This window comes from Rhea americana, unplaced genomic scaffold (assembly GCF_003343005.1).
Source record: "Rhea americana isolate MKP2758 unplaced genomic scaffold, rheAme1 scaffold_15, whole genome shotgun sequence".
In the NCBI taxonomy this organism is placed as follows: domain Eukaryota; kingdom Metazoa; phylum Chordata; class Aves; order Rheiformes; family Rheidae; genus Rhea; species Rhea americana.
In genome coordinates, this window is record NW_028185594.1 from 7,311,916 (window position 1) to 7,334,045 (window position 22,130).

General features: G+C 34.9%; 1 protein-coding gene across 11 annotated transcripts in view; it reads right to left on the reverse strand.

Moving 5' to 3' along the window:
* Positions 1-22,130, reverse strand: part of SLC39A10 (solute carrier family 39 member 10) — a 49,800-nt gene that overhangs the window by 13,279 nt on the left and 14,391 nt on the right. For 9 of the 11 annotated variants that reach the window (XM_085299502.1, XM_085299508.1, XM_085299501.1 and 6 more), the window contains 5 exons: positions 11,175-12,260; positions 9,908-10,109; positions 3,336-3,505; positions 2,175-2,393; positions 679-799 (listed from right to left, as the gene is read on the reverse strand). In XM_085299502.1, coding sequence (XP_085155628.1) covers positions 679-799; positions 2,175-2,393; positions 3,336-3,505; positions 9,908-10,109; positions 11,175-12,251 — 1,789 coding nt within the window. In that variant the 5' untranslated portion in view covers positions 12,252-12,260. Of the gene's footprint in view, positions 1-678; positions 800-2,174; positions 2,394-3,335; positions 3,506-9,907; positions 10,110-11,174; positions 12,261-19,990; positions 20,067-22,130 lie in introns of those variants that run through there. The other 2 variants (XM_085299505.1, XM_085299507.1) reach the window with 2 other exon arrangements.

The window sequence follows — 22,130 nt, forward strand, 5'->3', positions numbered from 1 at the left end:
CTCTCCATTCCACAAACAATTCAAATTAACAAAATTGCAGTTGTATGAATATTGCCTATGGATTCCTTAGCAATAAATTCAGCAGCTATGCAAGCAATGGAAAGGGAAGTTTATGGAGCAAAGCCCTTTCCCTTCTCTCACTCTTCAAGGAGTGATACGGCATTTCCTCTGGGTTCAGACTTCATGAGCATTCAGATTATAATAGAGGAACAATATTCGAAAGTTGTTTTGGATACCTGAGAAGCAGCTGCCTTTATGAGAACAAATCATTTTTTTTTTTTTTAACCTTCTCAGCCAAACTAAAATACGTCAGAGGCTGGAATATTCGAAGTGTAACAATTCTCCTCTTTCAGTTGTGTGTGTTAATTTTTTTCATACAGTTTTTGCCAGGGCTAAGCTACTCAGGAACAGTGTAACAAACCATCCCTCCCCCAAAACCAAGAACTAAAACCACTCAAAACCCTGACTGCTTCAGAAATCTGAGGACTATCTGAATAGCATATTAGGAAGGATTCAAAGTGCTCTCAGATCTAAGGGAAACGAAATAAATAGCACAGAGAAAGCCTAGTAAATCTTACTAACAATGATTTGCATAGTAGCAGCACAACTGTGAAAGAGGTTATATGCCACAATTGTTTTGAATCTTGTAATCAGAGAATTCTGAAAATAAATGTTTACCTGCAAGGGGTTTGAGCTGAAGCCAGTCAGCATCTGGTCTGTTATTTAATTTGTGATCTGAAAGTTTCCTTCCAATTGGTGATTCTTCAGTCTGTTTTTTCTTGCACCATTTCTGCTTACTCTGCAACAGGAAACAAAGTTAACATTTAGTCTGTAAGGTGGTACTGACAAAAAAGATAAACTGAAATGTTGTGACAAATCTCTTAAAAATAAAGTTATTCTCTTTAAATGTGTTCAGCAAGTACAGGTCAACCTTCGTAAGGCTCATCAGTCAGATCTATCTCACTGGATATTCTTAGGTATCTAACATATGCACACACACATGCACACACAAAAACTCAATTAACAGAGAACTTAAGACATGGACTTTTTAACAAGTAACTTTATGACATGTATACCGACTTATTATATTTGCCTATTTTGTTTAGGAAAGCAAACATGCAGCAAGAACAGGTCTTTTACTTTGTTCATTCTTAGTGAATTTTATACTCCTGTAATTTCCTCACATTTTTCTTCAGAGAAAAGCTTGCTACTTCCTTGTCTGCAGTGCAGGCAATAGAGATCACAGATTCGCCAAAGCAGTCTATGGGATTCAATTAATTCATTAATCTTAGAGAAAATATGCCCAATATAACAGTTTTTATCTGTATCAGAAGACCTAAGTACATCCTCCAACACTGAAAATCTTTTCCTACTGCCCTGCTGAAGTCAGAAACTCTGATGTGAAACCAGAAAACCTGAAATCTTTTCTCACTCTTTTTGGGACAAATGGTTTTAGATTTGTCAAAATTGTCTCCTCAAAAATCACGCGGTGGAGACAAACAGATGCTAAACAGTTATTCAGAATGATTGTTTAATGAATCGGGGTTTTCAGTGGCTTGAATTCCTACCTACTATCATACTCCCTCTCAGATGCTCTCCTTTTATACCATTGGCATGAATACAGCGTAGCCCTATTCAAAAAAAATTCAATCCTTTTCAGGGAAACAAGTAACAATTTGATCGGAAATTTGTAGAAAGTGGGAGGTCTGCAAGTCTCGGTATTTTCCCATGGCGGAAAACTGAATACCTCTGTTATACTAGTAATGCTAGCTAATAGTATATAGTTAAGTTTTTTGTAAATTGACAGTTGTCTGGTTCCTATTACTAGTTGTTTCTTACATATTTCCATCTATATTTTTTCCAAAAAGCTCAGTGCTTTCTGGTGAAAGAGCTAAAATCTCATCTACCTAAGTCTACCTCCAAATATAGCTGACTAAAGTGACCTGACTTCACCCCATCAGATTTCAACTGTCTTCACAAATTACTTCATTAGCAGGTACGACTCCCCCCACTTTTAATCACCCATCACCCCCTCACGTGAAATCAAACAGAACACGGATTAGCAGCACTTGTTAATGCTTACAAAATAACAAATCATCATACAGAAAACTTGTTTACTTTTAGTTAAGTTCAGCTAYCGTGTTTTTTAAATAGCAGGTAGTTTTACTGCTTACCTTTTGTTTATTGTAATGCTTGTACATTCTTATACAATGTTCAATGATGAACAAAACATAAATGCCTCCAAGTGCAACAAGACCTTTCAACACTGGATCATTTTCTTCCAGAAAGCCTTCAGTCCCTATTCCATGTCCATGAGCATGTCGATGAGAACGCTTGTGTTCATGAATGTGACCTTGCCCATGATGGTGACTGTGGTTGTGCCCTCCATGTGACTATCAGGAGAGAAAACAGTAACACTGTGTGACCTGATACTCTAAAGTAGACTGAAATTACTCCAGGCTTGGATGACAAAAAACATAACCTTGCCAGAATAGTACTACCAAAAATATTTAAAAAGATGCTTTTTATACAAATGCATTTTACCAGAGAAATTATCGGGRTAATTTGGGAAGGAGGAGAAGGGGAGGAGAAAAAAAAATTAAGCTTCGATCTCTTTCTGTCATTATGCTAGAAAAGATGAGACTAGCACCCAGAAACATCACATTCCCACTGGCAATCAAATTCATGAACTCTAACTATTACAGTCAATTACAGCCATTAACTCTGATCTGAAATACAGAGGTTCCAATCTCCCCTTCCAAATTTATGTCAAAATTTACATGAAGAAAACATTTACCCTTCTTCCTCTCTGTAAGAATTTCAGCATACTGACAAAAATTAAAAACAACTTACCTTCCCAGGRACTTAGACAATTTCTTGATTAAATATGTGAAAAACTAATTTCTCCAAACATGTAAATTCAAACAAATAAAATGAATAGTTTACAAACAAAACAAAACAGAGTTCTAGCTCAAAAAAAGCTAGTAATCAGGAAGCTGAATCCCCCTGAAAAACTTTTAGGTAGTACTGATATACAAGCATCAGTAGGTAAGGGATAGTTACACCTGCTAAATTTAAAATGCTCTTTTTTGGTCTCCTCAGTTGATTCAACCTTTCTCAAATTATTTTAAGTAACAATGAATATACACTTATATTTCTTTAGAAAAGCGCATTTACTCCGTTATTAACCAAAAGTCTCAAATACTATTTCAGAATATCCCTCAGTTAAGTCAATCTTCATCTGCATCAATGCATGTCTATATATTGACATTTATCCAACAGCTGTTTGTAAGTTTTATATCCTTAAATTAGAGTAAGAGCTAAGGAATACTTACGTGTGGCAACAGATGGAGTAGTGCATCTCCACTCATTGTTCCTACAGCCAGAGCTACCAAGAAAGTTAGAAGAAATTTGAAGCACCATTGGTTAATGATGGGAATCAAAATCACACCTAGCAAGGAAAGCAGGCTAATGACGGTGATAGAGATGATACCACAAAACCAGGCTGTGGGAAGAAATGAATATAGAAAGGTTATCAGAACAATACTTGGAAAATCATTAAGACTGATTAATGACATTCTACTTTCTCTTAAGATGACTTTTCTTTAACCTAAGCTGCGCATTTTTTTATTCAAAAGATGCTGAAAAACAAGAAGCCAGTACTCAAGTACAGGGCAAAACATATACAGGCTTGTTCACAGTGCAGTATACTGAAAGAAATTAGGAGATGATCAGCTAAGAGAATGAGACAGCCCAACAATTATTCCTAAGTTACAGGCTTACTTCTTCAGCCCATTAATGTAACGTAAAAAGCAAAATATTTCACGCTGGAGCAAAATGATCTTGCATACTTTTCCAACTTACAAGAGCTCTCAAGGCACTAATTTTTATTTAACATTTGTTTTTAAATGAGACTGATGTAAAACTTGAATAAATAAATATTTCTCCCTCTTCGTTAGAAATACTATACATAGTTAGGCAATACTCTACATCTGTTTTGAAACATACATTTTCAGTTTTGATAAATAAATAAGGCTCAGACTTTGACAGAGGAACCTTAAAAATAAAACACTAGAATAAGTGAAGAGCTGAAAGCAATTGGTAGCAATAAAAACAGCATTTATTTTTTCTGAGGACCTCTGCATTGTCGTCATTAGAAGAAAAMGTGGTAATGGAATAAAGTACACTCAATGTAACGCCATTAACTAGCAAAGATGCCCAAATTTCTATAYGACATAAAAAGGAAGAATTACGTAAGAAACAGATCCCAGGCGCAAAAAGAAATAGCCTCTTGGATCCAGTATCTCACCCTAATAACATCTTTTTCCCTTCTACTTTAAATCACTAAGGCTTAAAATTAAAATATAGTGGKTTGGTTTTCTTTTTCTCTTCTATTTTTTTTCTGCTTTCTCTCCTTCAAACTCTCAACTTCAAAAGAACACTAAAAAACTGTTTAACTCCAATATCACAGTTCATATGGTTCACAGTCCCAAAGATGGGAACTGTCAGTGGCTACAAATTTTAGGACTTGACTCTTTTCAAAAATATCACAGCAATATACTGAAAGATAGAAATGTATTTCTGTTACATAGTTACATAGAATTATTAAACTAATCAAGATTCATGCACTGTACTATCCATAAAGCTAGTTAAACCTTAAATGACCACTGCCATTGTAGAAAGCAATACATTACAATGATACAGAGAGGGCAAACAGCTATTCCTATTCAACGATTTTCACTATAAAGCTCTGTTTTACAAACATTTAACTGTTTRGGCCCTCAAGCTGATTTTTTTTTCTTTTCTTTTTTCTTTTCTTTTTTTTTTTTTTTTAAGGTTAAGGCTAAGGTTTGGCCTAAATGTTTCAGGCACTTCCATTTCTTTTCCTGGCTTCATTCTCTATCAAAATACACATTTTGCCAACTGTAACAAAAGCTAGCAAATTTTTATTTTAAAATCATCAGCATCTTGACACTTTGTTGTAGGATCCAACTTTCGTTATGCTTCTGAAAGTCTGTTCATTTTTGATTAAGTGCAGGGGGGAAGAGCAAAAAACGGGGGGGAAGATTGTAACTTGTTCAGTGAATTCTACATTTTAGCAGGCAAAAGTCTCAAGAAATCTATCTACACTGAAAATACCACATATCAGATCTAACAAAATTTTCTTTGCCACTAAAACTGTGGCTTCTGCAGGCCAGGTCAGGGTCAACATCACAGCTTACGACACCTGTTTTACGTAAAAAGTTCATCCCTATGAAGGTTGTATCCCTCATTCTACGGCGTTGCAGGAAAGGAAACAATCTAATTCAAATGCAAAGGCTTCAGTACCACATCATCCAAGAGGAACTGAATGGAAAAAACTTCAATATATTGGAATGGATATTGATACTATGAGGAAAACTGAGTTGGTGGCAAGACAGAAAAGAAAAAAAAAAGAAACAGAGACTGAGAAATAGGAATACAAAAATAGGTCTAGACTGCAAGCAGAACCCTGCAGATCAAAAGACTATCACTACATAACTTTGGTTCATCCCCAGAGCAGTTCAATCATGTGCACTGGATGAACAGGCCCTGCTGAAAGAAACAGTATACATGGACAAGTAATTCAATATTGTAGCATAATGCGCATTCACAAGCAGCCCAAATTGAAGTTGCAATGCCATTTGGCAGGACATTGGATCTCCACTCTGGACATAGATATTACGACACTAAGTTCCAGGTTAAATGACCAACAGCCTTACATGGAAACCAAGAATGGAAAGGAGATTATATAAATTGGCTGAAGTTTCATGCATCATAGCATAAATTTGGCAAATGCATCTCTGATGGGCTTATGTACTCTTACAAATGATACAGCATCTAAAGATGGAATCATGATTAAGATGAGGCATGTAACCATCAGAATGAGTAATCTGTGGAGTTATCCTCTGAAGCTATGGCCTCCAGCTTCTGTCTGTATCTGTTCAAACTCTTAATAATGGTATGGAACTAGAATACTTAACAATGGTATGGAACCAGAATTACCAGCAAAAGGCTGCTGTTGAGTCTAAAGACAAGAAATATTATATGCAAAAGTACAAACCCAGATTCTGATAAAGTTACTGTACTATAGTGTCCAAAACTCTAAAATATGGAAGTGGAACTAATATGCAGCATTATGAACACTGGAAGAGCTCTTCAAAGATGTTGATGCATAACAATCCTAGGAATGCTATATGAGGCTTGGTCAATGAGGTGAAGTTACTTTTACTGGGTTATAAAATATTTCTATAGAAAAACCAGGAGGCAAGTGACCCAACAGTTTCTTCAGTAAGGCACCTTTGTTGAAACAGTGAGTAGCAAACACCAAATATGCACAGTTATTTTGTCAGTCAAAACACACTAAAAGGATAATAACATGGATTTACTGGGAGGCTAAGAAAGATCAGCTACCTGCAGGCTTTAAGAAGTAAGCTAATAGAAAGATTGTGTCGAATCAAAGCCTTCCTCAAGTTAGGGAATGGTAAGTTCCAGGGAAAGCTGACATCTGCATAAGCAGATTTACTGATTTACAATATATACCTGCTCTGAAATGCTGTTGAGTAACAGCTCTAAATTGTCCTTGCCTGGGAAAAATGACTTGTCCTTTACTTGTACTACTTCTCACTGCTGTTGCTTTTGTGAGAGGTGAGAATCTCAAGTCAGGTAGAAATCACAGTATTTTGTATGCAAGTAGATGAAATTATATTCTCAAAATCCTTGCATTTTCACTAATATGCTTCTTTGAGATGCAAACATGGTTTTACTCTATAGGTACATAACACAAACAGATTAAGTGACTTTTGACAACTTGGTCATTATAGCATTCATATAAACAGTGAACTGATTTGGAGGAACTGAATTAAGCCATCAGGATACCATCAATTGTTCATAATCAATCAGTCTTAGAGCTTAAGATATAGGAGAACTGAAGTTGAAAAAAACGCAAGTGGCAGAGTGTCCAGTAATTGTAAGCAACATAAACTCTCAAATAATTAGAAACTGTAGAAAAAACACTGTGATTCTCAAATATGGAAAACTTACCCTGCTGCCCAATTTGAAGAATGTGCCTACTTACTGATTCTGATACTGATTCTTCATTCAAATGAATGAAGAATGAATTTGAATTCAAATGAATTCCAAGATCATTCAAATTCAAAAACTAAAGCTTGCATGAAAAGTTTTACTGGGTATCCTGTACGTAGAACATACTTTTCTAAACAGGTGACAGCTGTATGTCAGCAGCTAGACAGCCCAAATAGACTCTTGGTGACCACTTAGCAGAGTGAGATGCTGAGATTGTGATGGAAAGATGGAGGGGAAAAGAAATCACCTRTATCACACAATCCTCTGCTCTGTTAAGCATCTAGAAGTCCAGTAACCACAAAGAGACCAGCTTGATTCATAGCACAGTTTACATTTAGTTGCTTAGGAGCTGTCAATGATAATAGTGCCATCTCTTTTAATAGGCACCCTGTGATACCTCAAGCAAACAGATAAAAATACTCAAGAGACAAAAAGAATCCTTGAAAATCCTCTATTAGAAGGTGATATAGAACAATCTGCAATTGTAAGAACAAATCCCCATATGGTTTCACAGGTTTCTGGTCATCAGTTAATTAAATTACTTTAGAAATCTGAATCAGACCTAATCAGACCAAATGAAAACCTTACAAGCTACTAAATGGGAACAGAAAAGGGTCTATAAATGTTTTTGAAAGCTTTAAAACTAAAGAAAACCACTCTGTATCCTCATAACTTTGACAAGTATTTCTATTTAAGAATGCTTACACTAGCTTAGGTAAACATAGTTTCATTTCACTAGGATTGCACAACCAGCTAGCTACTGGTTAACAATTACTCAAAGACTGACATGAGTCTGACACCTCCTGCAATCCCCAAATACCAGCTAGGATTTGTTTTTTTGTGATTCACTTTACTTAAYAAAGGAAGACCTTTATTACATAAACTGAAGTCTTACTCTAGTTAGTAACACAGTATACTTGAAAGTTTTATGAAGAATGATTTATCATTACCTAACCAGGCTGACCTGTTTCAGAGGTTACAGGTTACAGTTTGTATTCAGAGCACAATTAATGAAACTCGAATTTTTACAATTAACTGGCAAGTAAGTTATTTATACTCAAGATATCAGATGTCATAAAACATGTTAAATGTCCCACAATAAGCTTCACTTATTTTGCAAATTGGGTCTCTTAAAATATTAAAGGTCTTTAAACTTAGTTATTCATCAGCTTCCTTACTCATTACAGAGAAAGTGAATACATTCTTTTAGAAAGAAGCACTCATCTGTAGAAACTTCCTAATTAAACTGGTTCAAAGCATGTGCAGCGTGGCAGTTTTCTATGTGGTTTCAACTCTTTAATTGGCAGAAAATGTTTAGGGCCATTCTACAAATCCTCTTGGTAATAAAGGAAGGGTCAACCCTGACTAAAATGAGCCTACTCCACAAGCCAAACAATTTGCTACCATATATAGGATATTTGGTTTACAGCAACCTTTGAACAGTCAGTGAGACAGCAGCTGTGTCACTAAGGGAAATTTATGTACAACAAGTTAATCTTTCCTAATGATGCTGCAGTCATTAAAAATAATTACCAGTAATGCATTCTTTCCAACAGGTACTAATATCCATCAGGAGTAATTACTTCAAGTTTGATTTCTAATGATGCTAATAGGCATGTACACACTAATCAATATTCACAATTAGGAATGTTTTTATTTTCAAAACAAGGACATTTTCCCAAGGTTTTTCACATCTCAGTAAAACAACTGTCAACAGTTTGTCAACAGTCTATATATGTCAACAGTCATTATAATTTATGGATGATAGCAATGGTAGACACAAATTTTAAAAGTATAATCAGTTATGAAAAACTATAGTAAGAAGAAAAGAAGTCAACTGACTTTTGCTCAAGGTTAAAAAAAAAAAAAATAGATGAAACAGTGCCAGTGAAGGATTTTAACTGAACACTTCTAATATGCTCAATACTGAAAGAGTGAAATAAAATATTTTGATATTCAAAGTAAGAAAAGCAAATTACTATCAGAAATTGCAGCTTAAATGTTCTTGCATTTAAATGTTCCTGAGTCTTTACACTTCTTAAGTTTCCTAAAATTTTGCATGCCAGTTCTAAAAATTTGTGTTACTGCTAGAATATAAAATTGGTGAGACCTAAAATTGTATTTTCCAATGAATGAACTGCAATGAMGGAACTGTTCTTTTTCTAAATGAATATATTCAGCTCAAATTTATTAACAAAATGTGTCAAAGTCAGTCTACATTCTTCTAACCTACATACAAACGTACTACCTTAGTCACACTAAGAGAAAAAGACACAGTATTCTGAATGAAAGAAACAGTACAAAGTGTAAGTGGACTTGCTCATCCCCTAGAGGTGCCTCTATTTCCAAAGATTCTGTGTGTTGCTGACACTCCTACTACAGGCAAGTCCAAAGTCTGGAGTTAGATGGAGTGAATCTAGCCAAAATGGTTGGGGCACAACTATTGGGTCTCACTGACAGAGAATAAAAAAGAAAAATAAACAAACATAAAAAATAAACAAAAGTGAAAACAGTAAGGAAGGATATAAAGCTACAAGAAAAAAAAAGATTATGTCCTCCTAAGCTAGAGAGTCAGGTAGCAAAAGGATCATATCACTGAACAACAGAACGCTCCTTTTGACTTAAAGGATCATACTCTCTCAAACTTCTTCTAATGAGTATGTTAAGTTTCAACCATTTCTTTACAGTCAGTGCTAAGCTGCATAGTCTTTCAAACCATACCATTTTTCTTTTCAAAAAGAAAAGAAAAGTTAGTATTTATAATGCGAAATAATTTCAAAGGCCTCAGATATTACACACATACCTGATGCACCTGTTTTATCTTTATTCTCAATCGATGAAGTTCTATTTTTCATGAAATCTTCAAGCTCATCGTAATGTACAATACAAAGCCTTCTCTCAATCTGGTATAGCAGAGCAGGACACATGTATATAAACAATTCAGGAGATATTGGAGAGCTGGTTTCCAGACCATAGTACCGTAGCAGCTGGGTAACATTTAAGCACTGCAAGCAAATGGTACAAACAAATCAAATATGAAAGCAATTACTTGATTAAAAACTAACTGTGGAAAATTTTGCATATGATTTGAGAACATGTAGAGAAGGAGAGAAATTCTGATGCGCAACTTTCCATCAATGCTGAAATATGTCTAAGCTGATCTAAGTGATTTTCAAGGGGGGAAAAAAAGGYGGGGGAGAGGGAGGAGGAGAGAAAATTGCACTATACAACCTAGTCCCAAAAACCTATACAGCTTTTGATAAACGTCAATGAAAATGACAATTGCATATTCTTCAGCACAACGTAGGACAAATAATGAAGGAAAAAAAAGAATGGAAGACCATAAATCCAAATTAGTCTTTTTAAAATTTCTCTTCCTCCAACCCACTATATGTTTTGAGCTTCATTTTTGAACAAATCTAAAAATTCAAACTCAACACGCACTCAATACTGCACTATTCTGACTGCTATTTAAAATTAAGAAATCAAACCATCTTGCTTGTAGAGTTAACTGTGATGGGGAAGGAAAATAAAGACTTCTGGTACAAGTAAGGAATGCTGAAGGGAGAAATGGAAGAGCAGCCCTACACTGAACACAGAATTACAGAAGTTACACCTACCTTGCTTCACAGTTGTTTAAGACCAAGAAATTAGAAGCATGTTGAGAAGATATATGTTTCTTTTGGAAAAGAGTTCAGCATTTTCCAAAACCATTATAGCCTTAGGTTCAGAAAGAAGTCCAAAGATACAGAGGACAAAAAGGAACTTACAAATTTGGGGAAAGAAAAAAAAATCCCTGTAAGTAGGATTATCTTAGAAATCCTGAAGTATCTCCTTTATACAGAGATAAACATGTAAGATATTCTCAGAAAAAATGGATGATAGGTAGAAATGAAAATCAGTAAGGCAGATTCAGAACTGCAGCCTCTCAGCGTATTCACTCTGCTACCTGTATTATGCAACCATTACAAACATTTCCTATTGCTTTATTTGAGAGTATGCATCTTCCATCTATTTAACCATTTAACTGTAAGAGAAGTATACTTACCAGTTCTTCTGTTCACACTCACCTCTTCATGATCATGTTCATCTTCATTAAGATCCTTGTGAATACGTGTTGAAAAAACTGCACGTTTTCTTACATCAGTCTGCTTGTGCGATGCCTCTCGCTTGCTGGTATGATGATGTCCATCCTCATTACCTAGACTAGAATCTTGATGTCCACGACTAGTAGAATGATCATTACCATGTTCGCGAAGGTGTACATGCAAGTGAGATGTATCATGTACATGATCATGTTTATGAACATGATTGTGCTCATGCTGATCACCTGGATCATGATCTGGAGCATAATCTTGTACAGTGTCTGCTGAAGTCCCACTGATTTTCTTTCCTTTTCGTCTCTTTTTCTGTTTGCGTTGTTTTCTTTCAGGTTGATCCTGTGTTGTATTTGTTTCTGTTGAAGGTTCGTGGTTCTGTTCTCTATGTTCACTATGACTAACTGAATCATTATGAGAATGGTTTGTACCATTATGGTCAAGATGATGATGTAGATGAGGATGATGATGATGGTGATGGCGATTCTGGTCATGAATACGTTTACCATCAGGCTTTACTGATGACACTGTTGTTTCTCTCTCAAGGTCACATTTATGATTTCTCTTTGCAGCCATACCAACCATGGTTTGGTTTTCAGAGTCTGAATGGCTATGAAAATGAGGATGGTTATGAGAGTGAGCATGCTTTCCTTCCTGTACTTCTAAAGCATACAAATGGGAAACATGATCATGGCCAATATCATCATGATTTATCATCACTACTTTTACCTCTCCTAAACCAAGGCTTATTAAGAGTTTTTCCAGACCAAAAAAAGACAATCTTCCATTTTCACCATAACGATCAAAAATCTTTTCAATGTAGTATTTTTGTTCATTTTCAGCTTCCAATGCTGAAAATTTACTCAGTACAGATTCTGTTCCTCCATTCTGGAAATAGGATGCCTCTGAGATCTGATAGTCATTATGGTAGTGCATATGTTCCTCTTCAGGACTATGGTCGTGTCCCCCCTCATGGCAGTGATTGCACTGATGAAAGACAAATGTCAGCAAACAAATGATGCAAAATTTTGTGTGCATGTGTACCTTCATCTCTGTTTCCTAAAAGAGACACAAGAGGAAGCACTTAAGTGTAAAAGCTCTCTCAACATTTTTACTAAACTCATTTTGGTACATGTTTGCACCAACTGAATGRCTCACAGTTTATTCAGTATTAGCAGTAACAGAACAAAAATTGTGGTATTTTCAATACAGAAATTCTAATAATATACTTCTCTATCCAACAGTAAGATGGGCTCTGTGCATTTTAGAGAGAGATGTATCCTTCATATGATACAGGAACAAGTTTCAAGAAAAAGAAAACTAAAAAAAACCCTACAGCTTTTACAGCCTCTCATAACAACAGAACAATACTTGCTCATATATCTTTTCAGACACCTATGCTTACGATGTTACAGTTTTGAAAATCCCATTAAAGACAAGTTATACAGGAATAAATATCTGTTTCACAAATAACACTATTGTATTTTCTTATTTATGGGGATGAAGAGCAGATAATATAGTTGAAAACCCAAACATCACTTGTTCTCTCATCTGCTGCTAAACACACATGCTGCCCGATTCTCTAAATGGTAAGTAGTATGGTGATTTAAAAATAAGTTGCCATTAACAAATTTCAATGTGTTGTTCAAACAGATTTTGGGTGTATGTTTAACACTTCTTACTTGCATAGGTGTACTGATCCCAAAGATCCATACGGATGTTCATTTAAAAGTAAGGTTACAGGGAAAACATGTCTCTCGCTTTTATGCAACTCAGGAAATGCGGTTACTGGCATGTTGTAGATCATATTATTTTGTACTGATGTTCAGAAATAACATGGTTTTAAATTTAGCATTGACTACAAGAAACTTACTGTTCATCTTTCAGGTACTGATGAAGACACTGCATACGTCTACCGTGTATTCAGAGTTAAAAACAATTGACTATTTGAGAAAATGATGCTTTGTTTACATTGGCTAGCAAAAAAATATACAAAAATCTGAATAATGTTATAAAAGAAACTTCAAGAAAAAAAATCCAAATTTATATAAAAGTCATGCCAAACAAAAAAGCAAAAAATAAACTTTTATTTTCAGATTGTACAATTGCCTGGGAACTAATTCCATAACCTTTAAATAAGGAACACATGYTCTTTTTCATACAGGTTCAAACCCTGGACTAACTTGCACCATCCCATGAAGCACTAACACTCTAACAGCAAGCAAAGATACTGGATCAGATGTAAAGGTGATGGCAGGTCTACAGAACTCCACATTTCTATGGGAATATGCTGACTTACATTAACTGAGGATTTACGATCTTGAACATTACTTAATGTGAAGATCATGTTCAAGATCTGGAACAAGTAGTTATGGATGTTCTTGTCATGCAAGACAAATGAAAGCATCGGGAGAAGGACGTACGTACGTATGCTTGCATAGAAGATGGCAGCAGTAGGAAAGTACATTCAGTATTTTGTAACGCTTTAGCAATTTGCTCAAAACCTTCTGTTTCTCAATACTGAAAACAGCATCTCAAGTTTTAAACATTCAGTTACCCAAAGGATAGTACTTTTGTAGACAGGACAGCTTTTCTCCCCTTTTGCAATATCCTGGTACTTTAACCAGAACCAGAAAGATCAAACTATTTTGCTTTTCAAAAGCACAATCAAGACTAAAATATCTCTACCAGGAAATTCATGGCTAAAGCATGAACATAATCCGTTTCACAACCTCATGATCTTTTTCATGTGATTGTCTCACACAATACTACTAATACATTACTCTGAAACTTCAGTCATGCATCTCTAATTGTGGTGTTTAGCATTGAATGGTACCTTTTCTCCATGCCCTAATGGTTAAAATAGTTTATAACGTATGATCATGATTCAGTCCTGAAATCCAAGCATTACCACAGATTTATTTAAAAATTGATTACTATACATCTCACTATTTTCAATAAAACTAATAATAATCCTAGCACAACACTTATTATCTTCTATTATATAATTTTCTGTTTTCTACTGTAATTATTGTGCTATGGAAAAAAGTTTCTTGCAAACAAATATACCTGTCCTAAAGAGTCTCAGAGAGAACAACTATTTATGGAGTATTTATTTTTACACAAGCATCGTTATTATCTAGGCAACTCCAAATTCTATAAATTTCAGTAACATAGAATTGCATATAGCTTGTCTCAATATATCAGTATTAAGAATCCCAAATCATTTCAAAAGAACATGGATGGTCAGCCTGAGGACAAGGCTATATCAAAGCTTTTTTTTTTTTTTTTTTTAAAAAAAAAAAAATCCAGCCAGTACTACTGCCAGCCGTTGCCTTTGTTATTTTATTCATTCACTTGATTCACTGCTACTTCCCCTCCTTCTTGCAGTAGCTAAATAGTGGCACCCAACAGTAGGAGACACAAGGGAAAAGTCTCCTATCTATGAGTTGGTTCCAGAACCCAGAGCTAGAATATAACAGCACCAGTTACATTTTGTTGAGCAGCAAAACAGACCAAGAGCAACCCATGAGGATGCAGTCAGGCGGTGTGATGGCCCCACTCTTCAGGCAGGCTTCAAAGCCAGCATAAACATGTAAATTTACACTGGCTGAGATAAATAGTTCTGTCACACTAACTGGCATTTAAAGAAATGTAAACAGTGCTGTCAAATGAATCCTCTCCTTTTTCATCAATGTTCATCAAAGTAGATCATCATACTAAATGCAGTACTGATTGCATATCTGTACACAAGGTCTTATAATCAGACACCGAGGTCAAAATATCAAAGARCACTATCGAGAAGCTAAGTCACAACTTCAATTCACATAGTATCCCAAAATGCATATATATGTGCATATATGCAAATGGCATGTATGTCATGCTATTTTCCTGATACATGTAACGATACCACGAGCAGCATATCAGCATCAAAGAGTTATCTTTTCCATATGGAAAATTCACAGTATCTCTGTGATAAACCACTGCTTGCCTATGGCATTTCATCTGTTAAGCTAAATGTACCTACTGATAAAAGCTGGTACTTTTTTTCAGACATTTTCATTCAATTTTCCCTGGATTCCTGAAACTTCTCCACAATGCCTACTATTTCAACCATTCCTCCATTTTATATCTTAAAAGTCCAATGATATTCTTTCTGACTGTATCTAAACCCTGGAACAAAAGCATGATTTAGGATTTGGAAGGATTTTTTTCATTTATTTATCATCAGCTGCTTAAATGAAACTGAAAACCAGTGCAATAGTCACACTTTAGAACAAACACTTCTGATTCCAACAATGTGGTCACATAAAATTCAAACTCAACTGAAAATTAAGTCTATCGTTTTAGTGTTTATAACATGCATACTAGCATACTACAGCACTTTTGTTAGTGTATGATACAACTATTCTGTTTCAGAAACCCAATTTCCCACCCCCTTCTCCTCTCCACTCCCAACAATTTTAACAATCTTAAATATTCCTAACATATACGCAGTGAATTTCTCCCGTCTCTATGCGCCTTCTCAGGGATTTTAACTTGACTATCGTTTTTAGTTTTTCCCTCTGTTTGTACTATTTTCTTTCTTCCTTTCCTTTCTTCCTCTGAAGAATGTTCTACCCTTTGTTTAGYTTATCTGCAGAAGAAATTTTTGGAAAGTAGCTTAGATCATTCAAGTAGTTACTCAGCCTGAACGCCACACTGACTGAAGGATCTTAGCAAGACTTCTTGGACAATCAGAAGTTTCACACCAAACAAAAATACCAAAAACATAATTCAGCTAAGATATGAGGGAAGTCCAGAAAATGAAAGGTGTTAAAAATACAGACAAAACAATATTCTGACTGAACTAAGTTGTTCTCTCTGTAAACTACTGAAAAGTTAAGCATTGTCATTTGCTCCTATAGAAACTGCTGATATTAATGCCACTATGAGAAATAGCTTTTTTTTTTTAAGATTAGATACGTATTTCCTGAAATAAAGCTACTTTCTACATACATGCAGATATCCTTACACTTCCTAGAATTTAAAATTCCTCCTTGTATTGCAAATACTTAACCCAATGCACATGCAGGAGAAATACTTGCAGTCTACCACCACCTTCCCTCCATTAAGTGTGCAATGCAATATTCCATACTAATACTCAGTGCAAGAAAAGACTAGAATCTGAAAACCCAATGAACCTACACTTTAGTTCCTAATTACCAAGTTTTTAAGAAATGCCAGAACATCGATTCCTCTTAATCCAGCACTCATTCTGAGGATATGTAATTTTAAAAGATTATGAATGTGAGAATACATTATTATAACTGAAAGACACTTTAGGAAAGCATGTAAAGCAGCTAGTGTTATTTTCATACTATCAGCCTTTAGCTTTTGTATTATCAGACATTAGCTTCTAGATATACAAACAGAAAAGCATTCTATGGACCTAAAAAGTCACAATTAACAATTTCTAACTTTAGTTCTCACCCATCTCCTGTATTTTCTTTCCTCTTCAATAACAGTGAAAGAGGTTTGTGGATTTAGGTGAAACTCATTCATTTGAAAATCTGCAGCCCAGTAGGAGGGGCACTTTGTAAGAACAGACCATTAACTGATCCAAGGGGTATTTGCTAAGTTAATACCAGATAAGACTTATAGTACAGAAGGCATTTATGCATATTTAAACACATCATGAACACTTTTTAAAAGTCTGAAATGTGAAGCGTTTGAATTGCCAGCTACCAAAGCATACTAGAAAATAATCCTAAACTAATTTGGTAGCAATCTACCAGCTTAGTTAATCAGAGAGGGACATTCATTTAATTTTGACGGGGAAGTAGCTGGACAGCCTTCTTCAAAAGGACAATTATTTGTAATTAGTTGTTCAACACAGAATTCTTTTCAGAGCTCAAAATAATACAAAAACATCAAAACAGCCAAAGTGCTTTAAGTACTAGTTCTGCTTACTGAGCATCAATTTTCAGTCTTAAGTCCTAGTAAACTGTATGTAATCCAAAAAGCATCCAATAATGATACTTCTAGTTAGAACAGAATTTRTAACAGAGCTAGTTTGATTTTGTGCCAACATTCTTTTGTTCAGCTAGGTTCTATCAATATACTAGTGCTTGTAAGAATTATATGCTTGAAAAGATGACTTGCAGTTACACCTGCATTTTAGTATCATTTTATTTTTCCACTGGAAATAATCAAATGCTTTTGTCAGAACTAAGATTGAAGTTCTACAAATATTTTAAGATGGTGTTGCACCTAAACCAGTAGTCCTGCCCTCCTCCACAGCCTCATTCACTCCTACTTCCACAACATCATTTTTGTATACCAGCACATTTGTTTGCTGATCTGCTCATTGTGCAGCTGTATAACCAGATTCTGTGAAAAATAGCCCAGAAAAAGAAAAAAAGATTTTCAAATCAGATTACTTTTCCTATCTGGTTCACTGTGCAGCTGCACAAACACCACAGTCCACACAAAAAAGAGCAACTCTGCTTCTGGTGGCAATACCAGCTCACAGTGTTGGTGGATTTACAGCTTGACAGAGTACTTTGAATACAGGACAAATGCGACAACTAGCTACTTTAAAACATGCTCAAACAACATTGAGGAAACAACAGTAGACAACTTTCCTATTACAAAACATTCGAGGAAAACTTCTCCAACTCACCACTCAAACAGAGTAATACCTTCAATAACATGTTAAAAGCAGTGACTGCATTTTTACTCTTACCATAACTTAAACCAGTCTATCTCATCCTTGTATTATGTTAACATACTTGCAATATGTTAAAACACATTTGATAAAAATGCATTTCATATGCATTTACTTCTTACATTACTACAATTAAAAAAACTCTATCAKTGCTACGATCCAAAACATTTTTTACCATATACCTACTATTAAGTTAATGACTTCTCTCATTTTTTTTAATAAACATTATTTTACCAAAGCTAACAACTAAAAAAGTCTCTTGAAAAATGGGATTGAGATAGGTTTCTTTCACAAGTGCTCTGCTGGATTAATGTCTGGAGATTAAGATGCTTAATGCACATTTCTAGAATTTAAAGGTTGCAAATTATTTATATGACAAGAGATAATACTGATATATTTTTAAAAAGGAGATTTAAATAATGAACCATCTCTGTCKACTTTTATAAGGCCGTGTGTCAACATGACATTCAAATTCCTGTTAGTATATTCATTGTCTCAGAGTACCAAGCAAGCGTATTACCGCTACCTCCTCATCTAACCATTCTTTTCTATAGGTGTGAAGGGCATTTGTGACAGAACAGRCAACTGCTGAGACCACTGAAGTCTCAACTTGGCTACCACAGCTGTCTTTGCTCCACAACCCATACAAAGGTTGCACAGGTTCCAAATTGGTTACGTACATGTAACCAGTTTGACCTGCGATACAGAATAGTCGTATTTCATCACGGAGATCCTCCAGGTGAATGCCCAGCTGAACAGAAATTCATCATTCCCACCCCATTCTAAGTAAGACCTCACTAGAGGTCATGACATTACCTGGCTCTCATTTATTTTAGCAAAGATTACTGTTAAAGACCTAGAGAGCTACTCATTATAGGACTGTGTGATGACTGAGACAATCATTTAAGCTGATATAAATGCTAATTGGCTTCAAGAATCACTCTTCAAAATCAGAGCAAATCTGACTAAGATAACTTATTAATCTTTCTTAACACAGCATTAAAACAACTTCACAGAGACTCAATTTTGAAACTGCTGAATGAAAATGTAGCTTTAACTTTTTTTATTTTTTTGGTTTGAGGACTTTCTTCAATTTACATGATTACATTACTTCTCAAGGCTTTATGCAATTTCTATAACCCATTCCTGCAAAAAGAAAGACCACTTTTTATCAGGACTCCACTACTTCAATCATTCTCCCAATCATCTGAAACTGGACAAATCTAGTTAATAATGATGGATGAAAAAAAGTGAACATAATTGTTGTGATTTTGCCAGTATTAATTCTTTAAAAAATTAAGAATTCTCATTTCTATAGTCATAATAAGGTACAAGAAGCAAAAAGAGCTACTTGCTGTCTCTTTAACACAAGTGATCAGGAAGTGTATTGCAAAACAGATTAAGTATTTTAGAAGAACAAGACTATCTGACTAATCAAGAGGTATATTCTGCAAAGGGTGGCATAAAAAAAAAATCTTCAATTTTTCTCTGTGTGAAGGACAGAAATGGTTTGGCATCCTACCACTGAAACCACAGGTTATCAGATTTCTCCAAGAAAGATGTTTTATTATGCTCTTTGCCACTGATGAGCTGAAAAGAATGAAAACTGGACTCTAGCTCTAAATTTCAATGGTCATGGGTAGGTTGTGACCTTTATTCCATCGGTTCAACTTCAAAAATATTTAAGGTTCTCAGAAAAGAAACATGATTTTCTGCAACAAAGCGTTTATTATTCTGTGTATAGTGGAATCAACATTTTTTTCTGTTAAAAAATTCTCCCTCCCTCTCCTTTTGCTACTGTAACTGACGGCAGATCAGCCTCTTCCAGTCTGCTGAGCACTATATAGACACAATATACTTGACTTTGATCATAATAAAGCTATCCAAGGTAAGCACAATATGTGATCAGAACTGAACATCTTTCCTGCAAAATCAAGCCACTTAAAACTACTGCATTTCGGACTACATATTTAACTAATTAAGAGAACAAAATAGACTTGTGGGAAAAGTCAGTTTAAACCACAAGGTAAACAAATTGAAGTCTATCAAACTGATGAATGTCAGCGAAATTAAAACCTACCAGAAGAGCTGGTCAAGAATCAATATGGTTACAATCCATCTATACCTCCAAATATGTTTCATTGAATAGTAAGCACCTAAAATAGTTAAAAATAACATTAAACAAAAGCAATTTGAGAGTTTAATCCTGAAAGCAGACAAGCCTTTGACTATATAGTTAACAGCAGCTGAAGATACCTGAACACTTCTTGTGTGCATTGTTAAAAAGTCTGAGACTTTATTTTTCTTATTTCTATGCAGAAAAAAATGCTTAACAGTTTCTTGTGAATCTTAAGATCCTCATCATAGAAATTTCTACAGGTTGTTAAGATAACTAGTCACTAAAACAAAATGTCATCTCCTAAAAGGCTACCTAATTGCTGGGTTAAGAAGTCAAACTACTTCAATGCGCATCTTGTCTATCTGGCACCAAAACCTACATTTGGCATTCACAGCTRGTTACTGCTGTACCACAGTCCCTGAGAGATATTGGAGACCTTGACAGATCTCCAATTGTCTCCTAGCCTGATGTCCAGAATAATTAAAGTTGAAATACTACTTTTAGTAATTTTATAAGGTTAGCAATGTATCTTATCTTTAGCAAACATAACTGTATCCTCAATGCAAAGGACAACAAATAGGCAAAAATACCTAACATTCTTATCCTGTCTGGTAAACTAAATTCACTGTTCAAAAATTTCCCATTAAACGATCTGCTTTTTCTAGTGTTCAGCTTAAACCTTGATAACRTAAATTTAAGGTTTAAAACGTATACTGCTGGTGATAAGACTGTGAAGCAGAATTGCCACATTTTGTCAAGAAAATTAAAAAAAAAATTTGCACAGACAAGAAAACAGCAGAACATCGTTGTAGTATTTCACTACTATTCAGTCACTGCTTGGAGCTACTGTATGACACATTCGGTAAAATATAAACCAAAATCAAGCCAAAAGTTTAACATCTTTTCATAGTTTAAATTTGAAGAACATTGTACTCCTCTCACCTTTTGAGAATACTCTAGTTATGAAATGTGAGCAGCACTTGTCTTGGAAGGTAATTTCAAGTTCATATTCTTAATTTATAGTTGGCAATAAAGCAACAGTGACACAGTAAATTCCAAAACATGAATTTGTTAGAAATTTCCCTAAAAAAGTAACAGTTAGTATTTTTCCAATTTTATTACTACTTCAAGAACCCAATAGCAGCACATTCTCTTACTCCAAGATGCAAATTTGATTTGTCCCCAGTCCAATTAACAAAAAGCCATAAAAAAAATCAAACCACTACCTTTTCATAAATAGGTTCCTCGTTTAAACTGTAAAGCAATTATACTATGAGATGTGTTCTTATGTATCAAAGATTAAGAAGGACTGTAATAATATGTCTTCATTAGAAGCATATGAGCACTGACAAACCAGTGATTTCTATGTGGAATGCAAGGAGACAAAGTATACTCTTCAAAGACAGTGATATTTTTACAAAGTTTAGCTACAGCTGTTCACTACCAGTTTACAGCAACTAATTTGAACCATAAAGTCTGGTACAAACAGGATAGTGTGTAATAATAATTTACTATTGTTTCTGCATTCATATTAAAGCATCTTACTCTAACACATCCTTCTAAGAGTCAGCACAAAACCCTCTTCACATGCTTCTCCCTACGGCTGCACACACATGATTAGCAAAACTAGCATAAGAAGTTTTGCCCAAAGCCACTACAAATGAAGCTCTGCTAGGACTCTGCATTTTACTCTTTAACATATGGATGCATAAATCTAGACTACGTATACACTTTACATAACTCAATCTTTTACCTGCAGTACAGAGACACTAACTTTTTATACAAAGTAACCTGAACTATTTTAATGGCAAGAAGTTTTAGCATGAAAGGCAATTTAGGCAGTTTGATAACAAGCAAATAAAATGCAAGTCTAGACTATATTACAAACATCAAAAACTTAGCTATGGGCATATTATAATAAAAAGCTAAACTATATACAGTTCATACTGTAACTATTGTGTATTTACTGTAGTTAATGGAAGTAGAAGGTACCTAAGTGCTGAGAGCTGGACAATCAAAGCACTGTTAATGTAATACAATGTCTCTGCTAGATAAAAGCCTCATATGCCCTCCAGAAGAGTAATGACTGCAAGTCTATATT